At 66.9% G+C, this 17,890-nt stretch overlaps 1 protein-coding gene across 36 annotated transcripts in view; it reads right to left on the bottom strand.

The window, feature by feature from the left end:
* Nucleotides 1-17,890, bottom strand: part of PLEC (plectin) — an 84,966-nt gene that overhangs the window by 12,852 nt on the left and 54,224 nt on the right. For 34 of the 36 annotated variants that reach the window (XM_065054749.1, XM_065054738.1, XM_065054750.1 and 31 more), the window contains 16 exons: nt 17,613-17,740; nt 15,069-15,162; nt 14,845-14,999; nt 13,213-13,507; nt 11,365-11,442; nt 10,424-10,585; nt 7,215-7,319; nt 6,417-6,512; nt 6,206-6,331; nt 5,015-5,167; nt 4,782-4,936; nt 3,579-3,705; nt 2,829-3,012; nt 2,579-2,736; nt 795-973; nt 97-235 (listed from right to left, as the gene is read on the bottom strand). In XM_065054749.1, coding sequence (XP_064910821.1) covers nt 97-235; nt 795-973; nt 2,579-2,736; nt 2,829-3,012; nt 3,579-3,705; nt 4,782-4,936; nt 5,015-5,167; nt 6,206-6,331; nt 6,417-6,512; nt 7,215-7,319; nt 10,424-10,585; nt 11,365-11,442; nt 13,213-13,507; nt 14,845-14,999; nt 15,069-15,162; nt 17,613-17,740 — 2,334 coding nt within the window. Of the gene's footprint in view, nt 1-96; nt 236-794; nt 974-2,578; nt 2,737-2,828; nt 3,013-3,578; nt 3,706-4,781; nt 4,937-5,014; nt 5,168-6,205; nt 6,332-6,416; nt 6,513-7,134; nt 7,320-10,423; nt 10,586-11,364; nt 11,443-13,212; nt 13,508-14,844; nt 15,000-15,068; nt 15,163-17,162; nt 17,522-17,612; nt 17,741-17,890 lie in introns of those variants that run through there. The other 2 variants (XM_065054766.1, XM_065054768.1) reach the window with 2 other exon arrangements.

Genomic DNA, 17,890 nt, shown 5'->3' with positions numbered 1-17,890 from the left:
TGGAAAACACCCTCAAGATCATCGAGCCCAACCGTTGACCCAACCCTGGCACGAACCCGCGTCCCTAAGAACCTCAGCCCGTCCCGGTGCCGTTACCTTGAGCTCGGCCTTGCTGGCCTCCAGCTCCTTGAGGTCAGCCGGCACGGTCTGCACGTCCTTCAGCTGGTCCTCGTACTTCTTGACCAGCTCCTCCGCGCCCTGAGTGCTGCGGATCACCAGGTTGATGGTCTTCAGCCTGCGGGGAGAGGAGACGGCTCAGCCGGCGCCGGCGGCACGGAGCTCGGGGAAGGGGGGACACTCCAGCACCGCTGGGCCATGAAAATGATCTGAGCTGGAACATCCCTGGGGAGAAAGGCTGAGAGAGCTGGGGGCTCAGCCCGGGAAGACCTTAGTGCAGACGTTACAGACTTACAAGGGGTCAATAAGAAAGATGAGGACAGAGTTTGGAGCAGGGCCTGGTGTGATAGGACAAGGGGTGATGGTTTAAACTAAAGGAGGGAGATTCAGGCTGGACATGAGGAAGGAATTGTTGCCCTGAGGGTGGTGAGAGCCCGGCCCAGGTTCCCAGAGAGGTGGTGGATGAACCATCCCTGAGACATCCCAGAGCTGGACGGGGCTCTGAGCACCCTGAGCTGCTGAAATGTCCCTGAGGTTGGGCCGGTGACCTTCGGAGGTCCCTCCACCCCAAACCATCTGATGATCCCGCGATTCCTGCAGGACCCCTCGAGCCCACCCAGCCAGCGCAGGCTCATCCCGGCTGGTGACGCCGGAGCCGCGCGGGGTCGGGCACTCACTTCTCCAGGTAGATGCTGGACAGGCTGTACACCTGGCTCATCTTCTGCAGCGTCACGTCCAGCTCTGAGCGCAGCACGGGCGCCGAGCTGGCCTGCTCGGGCTGCGCCAGCACCTGCTCCGTCTTCTCGCTCACCTTGTCCAGGTTCTTCTTGATGCCCTCCAGCTCCAGGTGGGTTTGCTGCGGGGACAGGAGGGTCCCTCACTCCCACTGTCCCCCCATGTGACACCGTGTCCCTGGCCACCCCCGCCCTGGAGAGGAGCAGCGCAGGGGGCTGCAGCCCACCCGTGTGGTGGACACGAGGAGAAACGGCTTTGCGCTAGGGTGACAGAGCACTGAACAGGCTCCCCAGGGAGGGGTCACGGCCCAACCCGACAGTGTTCAACAAGAGACTGGACACCGTCCTCAGACACACGGGGTGACCTGTGGGGTGTCCTGGGCAGGGACAGGAAACTGCTTTGTGGTCTCCTAAGAGTGCATCTTTTTGGTCCTGCTGAGATGCTCTTCCAACCACCTTTCACCAGATTTACTGGCCCGGGTTCCCAGACAGGTGGCGGATGAACCATCCCTGATACATCCCAGGCCAGGCTGGACAGGGCTCTGAGCACCCTGAGCTGGGAAATGTCCCTGCTCATGGCAGGGGGGGGACTGGGGAGCTGGGGAGGTCCCTCCAACCCAACTCTGTGATTCTGTGGTCCCTGTGGGTCCCTTCCAGCTCAGGACATCCTGTGATTCCATGAGACATCGCGGGGTCTCCTCTGGGGACACTCGAACCCGCCGAACGTGTCCTGTGCCACCTGTTCTCTCGACCCTGCGCTAGCAGGGCTTGGACAGGGGATCTCCAGAGGTCCCTTCCACCCCAACCGTCCCGTGATTGGGGATTCCGTGACACACCCAGCCCCGCTGGGGGCACCAGGGTCCCTGTCCCCATGTGCAGTGACAGGGTCCCCATCCCTGTTACAGGTGCCAGGGTCCCCATCCCCATGTGCAGTGACAGGGTCCCCATCCCTGTTACAGGTGCCAGGGTCCCCATCCCCATGTGCAGTGACAGGGTCCCCATCCCTGTTACAGGTGCCAGGGTCCCCATCCCCATGTGCAGTGACAGGGTCCCCATCCCCATGTGCAGTGACAGGGTCCCCATCCCTGTTACAGGTGCCAGGGTCCCCATCCCCATGTGCAGTGACAGGGTCCCCATCCCTGTTACAGGTGCCAGGGTCCCCATCCCCATGTGCAGTGACAGGGTCCCCATCCCTGTTACAGGTGCCAGGGTCCCCATCCCCATGTGCAGTGACAGGGTCCCCATCCCTGTTACAGGTGCCAGGGTCCCCATCCCCATGTGCAGTGACAGGGTCCCCATCCCTGTTACAGGTGCCAGGGTCCCTATCCCCATATGCAGTGACAGGGTCCCCGTCCCTGTTACAGGTGCCAGGGTCCCCATCCCCGTGTGTGGTGTCAGGGTCCCCATCCCTGTTACAGGGACCAGGGTCCCCATCCCCATGTGTGGTGTCAGGGTCCCCATCCCTGTTACAGGTGCCAGGGTCCCTGTCCCCATGTGTGGTGCTAGGGTCCCCATCCCTGTGTGTGGTGCTGGGGTCCCCGTGTGCGGTGCCAGGGTCCCCATCCTCATGTGTGGTGTCAGGGTCCCCATCCCCATGTGTGGTGCCAGGGTCCCCATGTGTGGTGCTGGGGTCCCCATCCCCGTGTGTGGTGCCAGGGTCCCCCTGTGTGGTGCTGGGGTCCCCATCCCCATGCGCACTGCGGGGTCCCCGTCCCCTGCGGCCGCACCTGCTGCTCGGAGATGCGCTGTGCGCACTCGCGGGCCGGGTCCTTGTCCAGGGGCAGGCGGATGCGGTGGATGGTGCGGGACTCGCAGCTCTCCAGCTGCAGGCGGATGTCCTTCAGCTGCGAGATGTAGCTCTTGCACAGCGACTCGTCCTGCTCGCCTGCGGGGACGCCGGGGACGGGTCAGCGCCCTCCCGCTCCCTGCGGCCCCAGGGACACCCGCAGCCCGGGGCGGCGGGGACGGGGCGCTCACCTTTCTCCTGGCTGCGCAGCAGCAGCTCGTACTTGTGCGTGCAGGCGTTGTAGTCGCGCTCGGCCTGCAGCCGGTCGTCGGGCTGGAACGCCTGCGAGTCCTGGCTGTCGCGCAGGAACTCCTGGTAGTGGGTGTCCAGGCTGCGCAGGACCTGCCGGCACTCCTCGGCATGCAGAGAGCGGAACTGCGCGGGAGCACCGCGTCACCCCGCCGCCCGGGGGGAAAGACCCCCAGGGTCAGTGATCCAACCACAACCCCCCCCTGTCTCTGCCCCCTGTCCTGAGAACCTCGTGTCCGTCTGCCCAGCCCTCCAGGGCTGGTGACTCCAGCACTGCCCTGGGCAGCCTGTTCAATGCCCCACAGCCCTTTGGGGAAGAAATTGTTCCCACATCCAACCTCAACCTCCCCTGGGCAACTTGAGGCCGTTTCCTCTGCTCCTGGCGCTTGTTCCTGGGGAGCAGAGCCCGACCCCCCTGGCTCCAAGCTCCTTTCAGGCAGTTCAGAGATCAGAAGGTCTCCCCTCAGCTCCTGTTCTCCAGCTGAACCCCCAGGTCCCTCAGTCTCCATCACACTTGTGCTCCAGCCCCTCACCAGCTCCATTCCCTTCTCTCCACTCGCTCCAGCACCTCAGGGGTTTCTTGGCTTGAGGGGCCCAGAGCTGCCCCCAGGGTTCAGGTTTGGCCTCCCCAGTGCCCAGGGGCTCCACCAGTTCCCCGGGACCCCCAGGACCCCACGCTGGGGCCAACTCACGGTGAGGTGCGACCAGGCCTGGATCTGCTGGATGTCGCGGCTCAGGCACTGCCAGGACAGGAGGCAGCGCATGTCCAGGTGCAGCTGGTGCCAGAGCTCCAGGAGCTGCTGGTGAGTGGCCTCCAGCCTGCGGGAGGTGCTGGGGTCAGGGGGGGCGGTGGGGACCCCACGGGTGGGGGACACCGCGGATGGGGTGACCACACAGCCAGGGGCTGAGGAGGGACCCCAGGGATGGGGGGACCCTACAGTCCGGGGAGACCCCACAGACAAGGGGGACGCCATGGATGAGTAGGGACCCCACAGACAGGAAAGATCACACAGACAGGGGGGACCTCAAGGACATGCGTGACCCCAAGGACTGGGGGTCCCCAAGGACTGGGGGGTCACACAGACAGGGGGGACCCCACGGCTAAGGAGAGACCTCACAGACAGTGGCACCCCACAAACAAGGGAACCCCACAGACTGGAGCACCCCGAGGATGAGGAGGGACCCCATAGACAGGGGGCATATCATAGACATGGGCACCCCAAGGTCATAGGAGACCCCAAGGATGAGGAGGGACCCCACAGATGGGGCATATCATAGACAGGGGGACCCCACAGACAAGGGACCCACAGATCCAGGTACTGCACGGACAGGGGGACCTCCTGGACAAGGGAACCCCACAGACAGTGGGGATCTCATGGTCGGGGGGACCCCACGGACAGCAGAGATTCCATGGACAGAGGGACCCCAGGGACAGCAGGGATCCCATAGACAGAGGGACCTCATGGACAAGGGGACCCCACAGACAGTGGGGATCTCAAGGTCGGGGGGACCCCACAGACAGTAGGGATCCCATAGACAGAAGGACCCCCAGGGACAGGGGGGAACCCCACAGATGAAGGGGACCCTATGGACAAGGGGACCCCACGGACAGTGGGGATCTCATGGTCAGGGGGGACCCCATGGACAGCAGGAATTCCATGGACAGAGGGACCCCAGGGACAGGGGGGACCCCACAGATGAAGGGGGCCCTATAGACAAGGGAACCCCCCAGACTGCCCGGACAGGGGGGACCTCATGGACAAGGGGATCCCATGGATAGGGGGGACCCCACAGACAGGGGACCACATGGACAGAGGGACCCCAGGGACAGGGGAAACCACACAGACAGGTCCCCACGGTTGGGGGTCCCCGCGGGTGGGGGTCCCCGCGCTGACCTGCGCACGGCGTCCAGCGCCTCGCTGTTGGGGGGGGGCAGCAGGAAGCAGACGGAGGGGACGATGGCCTCGCTGCCGCCGGCGCTCAGCACCTTCCAGCGCTGCGGCTGCGCGTTGCTGAGCAGCGCGCACTCGTCGTTCTTGTGCACCGTGATCTGGAGGGGCACAGGGGCGTCAGACCGGGCGGGGGACCCCATGTGTGTCCCCCCCCGGCCCTCCCACCATCCCCGCACCTCGATCTGCTTGTAGTCGCAGACGGCCTGGATGGGGGGCCGGCCGTGCAGGGGGGCGCCGGCGCCGCGCGGCTTCAGCTGCACGATGGTCTTGGCGCGGCGCGCCAGCCCCCCCAGCTGCGCCCCGTACTCCGCCAGCTGCTCCTTCTGCTCCTGCAGCACCAACGGGGGGTCAGGGGGGCCCGCTGCACCCCCCGGGGTGGGGGCAGCGGGGTGGGGGGTTTGGGGGGGCACTGCAGCAAGGTGGGGTGCGGGAAACTGGGGGGGTCACTCCTGAAGCGGGGTCTGTGTGTGGGGAGGGTGTCACCGCAGTGTGGGGGGTGCAGCGGGGGGTGCTTGGGGGAATCATCCTCGGGGGGCTGCAGGGGGATGGGGGTCACCCCGGGGGCTGCAGGGGGCTCAGGGATTGGGGGATCACCCCGGGGCTGCAGGGGGCTCAGGGACTGGGGGAGTCACCCCGGGGGCCACAGGGGGACCCATGCACACAGGGGTCACTGTGGGGCTGCAGGGGGATCTGGGGGTGACCCCAAGGGTTGCAGGAGGTCTGGGGACCATCATGGGGCCACAACAGGGGTTCATGCATTGGGGGGTCACCCCAAGGGCTGCAATGGGGCTGGGAGGGTCATCCCTGGGGCTGCTTGGTGGGGGATCACCCTGGGGCTGCTGGGGGTGACCCCGGGGGTTGCAGTGGGTCTGGGGGTCACCGCAAGGGCTGCAGGGGGGCTGGGGGGTTATCCCTGGGGCTGCTTGGGGAACTGGGGGTGACCCCGGGGGTTGCAGTGGGTCTCGGGTCACCCCAGGGGCTGCAGGGGGGCTGGGGGGTTATCCCTGGGGCTGCTGGGGGGCTGGGGGTGACCCCGGGGGTTGCAGTGGGTCTGGGGTCACCCCAGGGGCTGCAGGGGGGCTCACACATTGGGGGGAATCATCCTGGGGCTGCAGGGCGTCTGGGGGTCACCTTGGGGGCTACAGGGGGCTCAGGGATTGGGGGTGGTCACATCACCCCAGGGGCTGCAGGGGGTCTGGGGGTCACCTTGGGGGCTGCAGAGGGGCTCACGCATTGGGGGCAGTCGTGCTACCCCTGGGGTTGCAGGGGGTCACCCCAGGGCCGCAGGGGGGTCCCGCCACGGGGTCCCGCCGGGGGGGTCCCGCCAGGGGGTCTGAGCCGGGGTCCCGGGGGGCTGGGCCCCTCACCAGGCAGTCCTGCAGCAGGTCCTCCAGCCGCGTCACCGTGATGCTGCGGTCACACGAGTATTTCTTCCTCATGTTCTCCTGCGTCTTCCGCAGGAACTCCTCGGCCTCCCGCACGTCAGCGAAGAACTGGGGGGCCGGGGGGGTCAGCTGGGTCGTCACCCGGCCGCGGGTGACCCGGGGACCCCCCCACATGCCCCCCGAATCCCCGTACCTGGAAGTAGGCGCTGTTCTCCTTCAGATGCGCCTCGATGCAGCAGCACAGCTGGAGCATCCAGCTCCACTGGGTCTGCAGGGCCGCCTGGAACGCCTGCGCGGGACACGGGACACGCGTCAGGGTCACCTGCCCGTGCTGCCACCGGCACCAGCACCGGCATCGCCACCACCACCGCCACTGCCACCGGCATTGCCACCACTGCCACCAGCATCGCCGCCACCACCACTGCTGCCACCAGCATCACCACTGCCACCAGCATCGGCACCGGCATCACCATCGCCACTGCCACTGGCACTGCCATCACCACCACCACCGGCACCACCCAGCCACCCAGACAACCCTGGCCCCCCTCGGCCTCCCAAGAGCCCCTCCAGGCCCCATGGCTCCCCCCAGCTCTCCAAGACCCCCATGCTCCCCCTGGCCCCCCTCGGTCCCCCAAGAGCCCCTGGGTCCCCTCAGTCCCCCAGGAGAGCCTCCAGGTCCCCCAGCTCCCCTCAGCACCCCCTGACCCCCCAGACCCATCTCAGACCCTCAAGACCCCCCAGTGCCCCCCAGGTCCCCCCATGCCAGCCCTGGCACCCCAGGCGCCCTCTGGGCCCCCCAGGCCCCCCATATCCCCCCTGGTCCCCCAGACCCTTCTCAGCCCCCCAAAGACGCCCCGTGACCCCTCAGGGACCTCAAAGCTGCCCACGTTCCCCATGGTCCCCGGCCCCACCTCCAGCGTGTGCCGCGCCGGGTGCTCGTCCCGCTGACAACCCCCCCAAGACCCCAGGCCCCCCAGGACCCCGGCCCCACCTCCAGCGTGTGCCGCGCCGGGTGCTCGTCCCGCAGCAGCCGCTCCGCCGAGCTCTGCAGCTCCTTGATGCGCCGCTCCCGCAGCTCCAGCTCCCGCATCAGCGCCTGCGCGGGCACGGACAGTGCGCGTGGACGTGTGGCCGGCCACGGGCATCTGTCTGGCCACGGACGTCTGTCCAGCCGTGGACGTGTGTCCGGCCATGTGTGTGGGGGGGTGGGTGTGGGTGTGTCTGCGTGTGCGTGCACACCACGTGTGTGTGTGTGTGTCTGTGTGCGTGTGCGTCTGTGTGTGCGTGTGTGCCACGTGTGCATGAATGTGTGTCTGTGTGCGTGTGTCTGTGTGTGCCATGTGCGTGTGTCTGTGTGTGCCACGTGTCTGTGTGTGCGTGTGTCTGTGTGTGCCACGTGTGTGTGTCTGTGTCTGTGTGTGCGTGTGTCTGTGTGTGCCATGTGCGTGTGTCTGTGTGTGCCACGTGTCTGTGTGTGCGTGTGTCTGTGTGTGCCACGTGTGTGTGTCTGTGTCTGTGTGTGCGTGTGTCTGTGTGTGCCATGTGTCTGTGTGTGCGTGTGTCTGTGTGTGCCACGTGCGTGTGTCTGTGTGCCAGGTGTGCGTGTGTCTGTGTGTGCCACGTGTCTGTGTGTGCCACGTGTCTGTGTGTGCCACGTGTCTGTGTCTGTGTGTGCGTGTGTGTGTGTGTGTGTGCGTGTGTCTGTGTGTGCGTGTGCGTGTGTCTGTGTGTGCGTGTGTCTGTGTGTGCCACGTGTCTGTGTGTGCCACGTGTGCGTGTGTCTTTGTGTGTGTGTGTGTGTGTGTACACCACGTGTGCATGTGTGTGTCTGTGTGTGTGTGTACCACGTGTGTGTGTCTGTGTGCCCACATGTGTGTGTGTCTGTGTGTGTGTGAGTGTGCCACGTGTGCATGTCTGTCTGTGTGTGTCTGTGTGTGCGTGCCACGTGTGTGTGTGTGTGTGTGTGTACCGCGTGTGCGTGTGTGTGTGTGTGTGTGTACCACGTGTGCGTGTGTGTGTGTGTGTGTGTGTGTGTACCACGTGTGTGTGTGTGTGTGTGTGTGTGTGTGTGTGTGTGTGTGTGTGTACCATGTGTGCGTGTCCGTGTGCCCACATGTGCGTGTCTGTGTCTGTGTGTGTCTGCCTGTCTACATGTCTGTGCACCTGTCTGTGTGTCCAGCTGTGTCTGTGTGTCTGTTCATGTCTGTGCATCTGTCTGCGTGTCTGTTCATCCATCTCTATGTGTGTGTCCGCCTGTGTGTCTGTGTGTCTGTCTGTCTGTGTATCTCTATGTGTGTGTCTGCATGCACGTGTGTCCACCTGTGTGTCTGTCTGTGGTCTGTGAGTCTGTCTGTGCATGTCTGTGCATCTGTCCGTGTCTGTGCGTCCCTCTGTGCACCAACGTGTCTGTGTGTCCATCCGTGCGCCTGTGTGTCTGTCTGTGTGTTCGTGCACGTCTGTGTGTCTGTCCGTGCATGTCTGTGCGTCCATGTGGCTGCCGGGGACACGGGGGTCTCAGGGAGGGGACACGGGGGCTGGGGGTGACAGGGAGGGGACAGGGGGGTCTCAGGGGACAGGGAGGGGACAGGGGGGTCTCAGGGGACAGGGAGGGGACAGGGGGGTCTCAGGGTGCTCAGCCTGAGCGCACAGATGCGGTTCCGGTCGGTGACTGCGAGGGGACAAGAACTCCGGCCCGATCAGGGAGAACGGGCAGAGCCGGCGGCAGGAGGGGACAGAGCGGGGCTGGAGCTGCGGCACAGCACGGGGACACGGCAGGGACGGCGACACGGCAGGGACGGCGACACGGCAGGGACGGGGACACGGCAGGGACGGCGACACGGCAGGGACGGCGACACGGCAGGGACGGGGACACGGCAGGGACGGGGACACGGCAGGGATGGGGACACGGCAGGGACGGGGACACGGCAGGGACGGCACAGCACGGGGACACGGCAGGGACGGGGACACGGCAGGGACGGGGACACGGCAGGGACAGCACAGCGCGGGGACACGGCAGGGACGGGGACACGGCAGGGACGGGGACACGGCAGGGACAGCACAGTGCGGGGACACAGCAGGGATGGTGACACGGCAGGGACAGCAGGCTGGGGTGACACGGCAGGGATGGTGACACGGCAGGGACAGCAGAGCAGGGTGACACGGCAGGGACAGTGCAGCACGGTGACAGGGAAGGGACAGCAGGCTGGGGTGACACGGTAGGGACAGCAGGCTGGGGTGACACGGCAGGGATGGTGACAGAGCAGGGACAGCAGAGCAGGGTGACAGGGCAGGGACAGTGCAGCACGGTGACACGGCAGGGACAGCAGGCTGGGGTGACACGGCAGGGACAGCAGAGCAGGGTGACAGGGCAGGGACAGTGCAGCACGGTGACACGGCAGGGACAGCAGGCTGGGGTGGCCAAAGAGCATCTTCTGCACAGGGTGCGGGGGCACCTTAAAAATCTGTCACCACTGGGACAGAGGGACAGGGACTGTGCAGGTGCAGGGACAGGGACACACAGGGACAGGGACAGAGACACCCAGGGACACAGACAGGACTGCAGGGACAGGGACACCCAGGGACAGGGACAGGACTGCACAGGGACAGGACCACACAGGACAACAGCATGCAGGGACAGGGAGGGACAGGGACAGGACTGCGCATTGACAGCCATGTGCAGGGACGGGGACAGTCACACCCAGGGATGGGACTGTGCAGGGACAGGGACAGTGACACGGAGGGACAGGGAGGGACAGGGACAGGACTGTGCAGGGACAGGGACAGTGACACGGAGGGACAGGACTGTGCAGGGACAGGGAGGGACAAGCACAAACAGGGACAGGGACATGCAGGGACAAGCACATGTAGAGACAGGGCCAGACCTGTGCAGGGACAGGGACAGACGGACGGGGATGGACAGGGCCAGTGACATGCAGGGACAGGAGGGCCAGTGACGCCCAGGGCCAGTGAGCCCCAGAGCCAGGGCCAGTGACACCCAGGGCCAGTGACACCCAGGGCCAGTGAGCCCCGGAGCCAGGGCCAGTGACACCCAGGGCCAGTGACACCCAGGGCCAGTGAGCCCCGGAGCCAGGGCCAGTGACACCCAGGGCCAGTGACCCCCGGGGCCAGTGACCCCCAGGGCCAGTGACCCCCAGGGCCAGTGACGCCCAGGGCCAGTGAGCCCCGGGGCCGCGGCCGTACCGAGTAGCTGTCCTTCTTGGCCGCCATGTTGGGGTTGCGGTCGCTCCAGTCAAACGTCACCTCCTCCTCCTCCTTCTCGTTGAGCCACATGAGCTCCTTGGTGGCGGCGCCGACGAAGCCGTGCAGGCTCTCCAGCTGCCGCAGCCGCGCCCGCGACGAGCTCTGCGGCACAGCATGGCATGGCATGGCATGGCGTGGCACGGCACGGCACGGCACGGCATGGGAGGGGTGCGCTGAGCCACAGCTGCACCCAAACTGCACCCCCAAACCTGCACCCCAAACCTGCACCCAAACTGCACTGGCTGTGACCCCAAACTGCACCCAAACCCGCACCCCCCCAAAACCTGCACCCCACACCTGCACCCCACACCTGCAACCCCAGCCCTATGACCCCAAACCTGCACCCAAACCTGCACCCCCAAAACCTGCACTGCAAATGTGCACCCAAACCTGCACCCCCAAACCTGCACCCCGCAAACCTGCACATCCACCCATGTGTCCCCGTGTGCCCCCATGTCCCACACCCCACTGTGTCCCCCGCGGGTCCCCCCATGTCTCACATCCCCCCTGAGTCCCCCCATGTCCCACACCTCCCCGTGTCCTCGTGTCCCCCCATGTCCCCGTGTTCCCATGTCCTACACTCCCCCATGTCCCCATGTCCCACACCCCCCCGTGTCCCCGTGTCCCCATGTCCCACACCCCCCCGTGTTCCTGTGTCCCCCATGTCTCACATCCCCCCGTGTCCCCATGTCCCACACCCCGCCGTGCCCCCATGTCCCCCCATGTCCCACACCCCCCCGTGTCCCACATCCCCCCCACGTCCCTGTGTCCCTGTGGGTCCCCCCATGTCCCACATCCCGCCCTGTGTCCCCGTGTCCCCCCATGTCCCACACCCCCCCATGTCCCCGTGGGTCCCCCCATGTCCCCGGCGCGGCTCTCACCAGCAGCGCGGCGTACTGCAGGTCCAGCTTGCCCAGGCAGTCGCGGTAGGCGCTGCGGGGGCCGGGGGACAGCTGCGCCTGGGGGGGCACGGCGTGAGCGGGGACCCGCCAGCCCCGGGACAGCGGCGCCCTGCCCCCAGCACCCCCACAACCCAGGGGGGCCGGGGGAGACCCCAACAACGGGGAGGGTGGGTGCGGGGCGGGGCTGGGGGCACAGGGCACCCCTGAGCAGTTTGGGGACCCCTGGGAGCGGGGCGGTGGGCACAGGGCACCCCTGAGCAGTTTGAGACCCCTGGGAGCGGGGCGGGGAACACAGGGCACACCTGAGGGGTTTGGGACCCCCGGGAGCAGGAGCAGGGGCAGCCCTAGGGGATCCCCAGGAGCACAATGGGGGCAGCCCTGGGGGTTTTGGGGACCCCCAGGAGCAGGGGTGGGGGCAGCCCCAGGGCTATTGGGGACTCTCAGGCACAGGGGCAGTCCCAGGGCTCTTTGGGACCCCCAGGAGCAGGGGCAGCCCTAGGGGACCCCCAGGAGCAGGAATGGGGGCAGCCCCAGGGGCCTTTGGGATCCCCAGGAGCAGGGGCAGTCCCAGGGGTTCCAGGGACCCCCAGGCACAGGGGCAGCCCCGGGGGTCTTTAGGACCCCCGTGAGCAGAGTTGGGGGCAGCCCCAGGGGTCTTTGGGACCCCCCAAGAGCACAATGGGGGCAGCCCCGAGGGCCTTTGGGACCCCCAGGAGTAGGGGTGGGGGCAGCCCCAAGGCTATTGGGGACCCCCAGGCACAGGGGCAGCCCCAAGGGTCTTGGGGACCCCCAGGCAGAGGAGTGCGGGAAGCCCCAGGGGTCTTTGGGGCCCCCAGGAGCAGGGGCAGCCCCAGGGGTTTCGGGGACCCCCAGGAGCACAGTGGGGGCAGCCCCAGGGGTCTTTGAGACCCCCGGGCGCAGGGGCAGCCCTAGGGGACCCCCAGGAGCACGGTGGGGGCACCCCGGGGGTCTTTGGGACCCCCAGGTGCAGGGGCAGCCCTAGGGGACCCCCAGGTGCAGGAATGGGGGCAGCCCCAGGGCTCTTTGGGACCCCCAGGTGCAGGGGCAGCCCTAGGGGACCCCCAGGAGCAGGAATGGGGGCAGCCCCAGGGGCCTTTGGGATCCCCAGGAGCAGGGGCAGTCCCAGGGATTCCAGGGACCCCCAGGCACAGGGGCAGCCCCGGGGGTCTTTGGGACCCCCGTGAGCAGAGTTGGGGGCAGCCCCAGGGGTCTTTGGGGACCCCTAGGCACAGGGGAAGCCCTAGGGGACCCCCAGGAGCAGAGGCAGCCCCAGGGCTCTTTGGGACCCCCCAGGAGCACAATGGGGGCAGCCCCGAGGGCCTTTGGGACCCCCAGGAGTAGGGGTGGGGGCAGCCCCAGGGCTATTGGGGACCCCCAGGCACAGGGGCAGCCCCAAGGGTCTTGGGGACCCCCAGGCAGAGGAGTGCGGGAAGCCCCAGGGGTCTTTGGGGCCCCCAGGAGCAGGGGCAGCCCCAGGGGTTGCAGGGACCCCCAGGAGCACAGTGGGGGCAGCCCTGGGGGTCTTTGGGACCCCTGGGCGCAGGGGCAGCCCTAGGGGACCCCCAGGTGCAGGAATGGGGGCAGCCCCAGGGCTCTTTGGGACCCCCGGGCGCAGGGGCAGCCCTAGGGGACTCCCAGGAGCACGGTGGGGGCACCCCGGGGGTCTTTGGGACCCCCAGGTGCAGGGGCAGCCCTAGGGGACCCCCAGGCGCAGGAATGGGGGCAGCCCCAGGGCTCTTTGGGACCCCCGGGCGCAGGGGCAGCCCCGGGGCTCTCGTGCCGCGGGGCGCAGGGGGTCCCGCTCACCTCGTCGGCGCGCGCGCGCTCGATCTTGGCGCGGAACTCCTCGACGGAGTGGTGCAGGCCGCGGTGGGCGCCCAGCTGCGCCTCCACGGTGGGCAGGTCCACCCCCCACTCGGCCGCCGCCAGCCGCCGCTGGTTCTCCTCCACCCAGCCCAGCAGGTCCTGCAGGTACCGCAGCGGCGCCTCGTCCGGCTCCGCGCGCGGCCGCTGCGCCGGCGCCGCCGCCACCACCCCCGACTTGAGGCGCAGGTTGAACTCGGTGCGGATGGCCACCAGGCGCTCGTGCAGGCGGTACACCCTGCGGGCAGCCGCACGTCGGCACGGGCGCGCCGGGACACGGGGAAGAGACGGAACACAGGGGACGGGGGAGGGACCGGGGGACGTTGGAGGGAATAGACGAAAGAGGGATATAGGGGACATGGGGACATTGGAGGGACATGGGGGAAATAGAGGGAATACAGGAAAGAGGGATATAGGGGATATGGGGACATTGGAGGGACATGGGGGAAATGGGGACACTGGAGGGACATGGGGACATTGGAGGAAATAGAGGAAAGAGGGATGTAGGGGACATAGGGACATTGGAGGGACATGGGGACATTGGAGAGAATAGAGGAAAGAGGGACATAGGGGACATGGGGACATTGGAGGGACATGGGGACACTGGAGAGACATGGGGACACTGGAGAGAATAGAGGAAAGAGGGATATAGGGGACACGGGGACATTGCAGGGACATGGGTACATTGGAGGGAATAGAGGAAAGAGGGATATAGGGGACATGGGGACATTGGAGGGACATGGGGGAAATGGGGACACTGGAGGGACATGGGGACATTGGAGGGACATGGGGGAAATAGAGGGAACAGAGGAAAGAGGGTCATAGGGGACATGGGGACGTTGGAGGGACATGGGGGAAATAGAGGGAATAGAGGAAAGAGGGACACAGGGGACATAGGGACACTGGAGGGACATGGGGGAAATAGAGGGAATAGAGGAAAGAGGGACATGGGGTCATTGGAGGGACATGGGGACATTGTAGGGGAATAGAGGAAAGAGGGACATAGGGAACATGGGGACATTGGAGGGACATGGGAAATAGAGGGAATAGAAGGAAGACGGACACAGGGGACATTGGAGGGACATTGGAGGGACATGGGGACATTGGAGGTCAGGGGTGAAATAGAGAGACATGAGGGGCACAGGGGACATGGATGGAAAGGGGGACACAGGGGACATAGAAAACAAAGGGGATATGGGGAGCACAAAGGACATGGGGGGCATGGAAGACACGGGGGACGTGGGGAGCACAGGGGACATGGGAGTCATGGGGGATGTGGAGGACACAGAAAATGTGGGGCATGAGGGACATGGAGGCTAAGGGGGGTATGGGGTGCACAGGGGGCACAGGGCACGTGGGGGACACAGGTGACAGGGGCACAGCCAGACAAGCACCAGGGCGCCCAGAGTGGGACATGGCATGTGGGACATGCCACACGGGTCCCAGCACAGCAGCCCCACAGGTCCCAGCGAGGCAGCCCCATGGGTCCCAGCGCGGCAGCCCCACGGGTCCGGAGCGGCAGCCCCACGGGTCCCGGGGCGGCAGCCCCACGGGTCTGGTGCGGCGCGGCCGTACCTGCGGTACATCTGCTCCCCCTGCGGGTGCCGCCCGTCCTTGAGGGTCTGCACGTCGTTGAAGAGCAGCCGGATCATGGCGTCCGCCTTGTCCAGGTCCCGCTCCACCTCGGCCGCCTTCTGCGGCGCCTTCCCCGCGTTCAGCAGCCGGACGTCCTGGGGGGATGCACGGTCAGCGCCGGGGGGACACGGTGGGGACGGGCCCCCGGCGGTGTCCCCGCTCACCGACTGCAGCAGGGTGTCCGCCTGGTTGAGCTGCTCCTCGCACAGCCCCGACTCCATCTGCAGCTTGCTGACGATGCGCTGCAGCCGCTCCAGCCTGCGGGGACGCACACGGGGACAGGCGGACATAGGGACAGGGGGACACGGGGACAGGGGGACACGGGGACAGGGGGACACGGGGACAGGGTCAGCACCGGGCAGCGACCCCCCCTGCCCGCGGCACGGTGCTAACCCATGGCACTGATCTCATCCATGCGCAGCACTGATCCCACCCCACGCAGCACAGACCCTGCCCATGGGGCACAGATCCTGCCTGTGTGGCACTGATCCTGCCCATGAAAGGCACAGCCCCTGCCTATGGAAGGCACAGATCCTGCCCATGCAAGGCACAGATCCTGCCCGTGTGGCACTGATCCTGCCCGTGTGGCACAGACCCTGCCTATGGAAGGCACAGATCCTGCCCGTGCAAGGCACAGATCCTGTCCCTGCATAGCGTGGATCCCAGCCACACACAGCGCAGATCCCATCTATGTGCACACAGCACAGACTTTGCGCCAGCACAGAACAGATCCCACCGCTGCATGGCACAGATCCTGTCCATGCACAGCGTGGATCCTGCCCGTGTGGTGCTGATCCCGTCCGTGCACAGCATGGACCCTGCCCATGTGGTGCTGATCCCATCCATGCAGAGCGCGGATCCTGCTCATGTGGCGCTGATTCCACCCATCCACACACAACACAGACAGCACAGATCCAGCCCTGCCTGGCACGGATCCCATCCATGCACAGCCCAGTTCCCGCCCTATCCAGCCCGGATTCAGCCCCGTGGGGCACAGATCCTGTCCCTGCCCATGGGGCACAGATCCCAGCCCTGCCCAGATCCAGCCCATGGGGCACAGATCCCATCTTTACCCAGATCCAGCCCATGGGGCACAGATCCCATCTCCGCTCAGATCCAGCCCATGGGGCACAGATCCCATCTCCACCCAGATCCAGCCCATGGGGCACAGATCCCATCTTTGCCCAGATCCAGCCCATGGGGCACAGATCCCATCTTTGCCCAGATCCAGCCCATGGGGCACAGATCCCATCTTTACCCAGATCCAGCCCATGGGGCACAGATCCCATCTTTACCCAGATCCAGCCCATGGGGCACAGATCCCATCTCCGCTCAGATCCAGCCCATGGGGCACAGATCCCATCTCCACCCAGATCCAGCCCATGGGGCACAGATCCCATCTCTGCTCAGATCCAGCCCACGGGGCACAGATCCCATCTTTGCCCAGATCCAGCCCACGGGGCACAGATCCCATCTTTACCCAGATCCAGCCCATGGGGCACAGATCCCATCTCTGCCCAGATCCAGCCCATGGGGCACAGATCCCATCTTTGCCCAGATCCAGCCCATGGGGCACAGATCCCATCTCCGCTCAGATCCAGCCCATGGGGCACAGATCCCATCTCTGCTCAGATCCAGCCCATGGGGCACAGATCCCATCTTTGCCCAGATCCAGCCCATGGGGCACAGATCCCATCTCCGCTCAGATCCAGCCCACGGGGCACAGATCCCATCCCTGCCCAGATCCAGCCCATGGGGCACAGATCCCATCCTTGCCCAGATCCAGCCCATGGGGCACAGATCCCATCTCTGCCCAGATCCAGCCCATGGGGCACAGATCCCATCTCCGCTCAGATCCAGCCCATGGGGCACAGATCCCATCTCCGCTCAGATCCAGCCCATGGGGCACAGATCCCATCCCTGCCCAGATCCAGCCCATGGGGCACAGATCCCAGCCCCGATCCCGCCCCCGCCCGGCCGGACCCGGCCCCGCACGCCCAGCGGCGACTGTGCCCGCCCAGCCCCGATCCCGCCCCTGCAGCCCCGGATCCCGGATCCCAGATCCCAGCTCTGCCTGGGCCAGGAGCCCCGACCCATCCCCATCCCACCATCCCCATCCCATCCTGCTCCCTGTCCCCATCCCGCCCCCATCCCCGTCCCATCACCCCGTCCCGCTCCCCATTCCGTCCCGTCACCCCCACACCGCTCCACCCCCGGGCGGGCTCCGGCCCCTCCCACCCTGTCCCCCCCCCCCCAACCTGCGCTGCCACCACCTCCCCCCGCTTCGCTGCGAGCCCCCCGGGCCGGGCGGGGCCAGGCCGAGCTGAGCGGAGCCCAGCAGAGCCGAGCCGAGCCGAGCGGAGCCCGGCAGAGCCGAGCCCAGCCCAGCCCAGCCCAGCCCAGCCCAGCCCGGGCTGCGCTCTACCCGGCGGCCGCGCTGACGTCCCGGAGCCCGTGACTCACTCACCCCGCGGCTCCACCGCCGGGGGGGCTCGGGGGGGCAGGGACACCCCACCCGGCCCAGCCCAGCCCGCGGTTTGGCTGCGGGGAGCGGGAGCAGCGCCAGCACAGCGCGGCCCCCCCGGACCGATGTGTCCCCCATCTCAGTGACATCCTGCTGGGTCCCCCATCCCAGTGCCCCCCGCGCCGGGTCCCCCCATCCCAGTGCCCCCCCGCCGGGCCTCCATCCAGTGCCCCCCCGCACTCGCCTCTCGAACTCGGCCCGCAGCAGCTTCTCCCGCTCCAGCACGGCCACGTGCAGTTTGCCCCATTCCTTCTCCACGTCCAGCGGGTGGTACCCGGGGGGCACCTTCAGCTGCCCCGACTGCACCGCACCCTGCGGGTGCCCCCCCGCCCGTCAGAGCGCGAGCGGGACCAGGGGGCGAGGGCAGGACCCGGGGTGGGGGCGAGGGAAGGACCGGGGGTGGGGGCACAAGGGCAGGACCCGGGTGGGGGGGCGAGGGCAGGACCCGAAGTGGGGGGGCGA

This window comes from Columba livia, chromosome 2 (assembly GCF_036013475.1).
Source record: "Columba livia isolate bColLiv1 breed racing homer chromosome 2, bColLiv1.pat.W.v2, whole genome shotgun sequence".
NCBI lineage: Eukaryota > Metazoa > Chordata > Aves > Columbiformes > Columbidae > Columba > Columba livia.
Note: the sequence above shows the minus strand (reverse complement) of the source record. Positions and strands in the feature narration are given on the sequence as shown.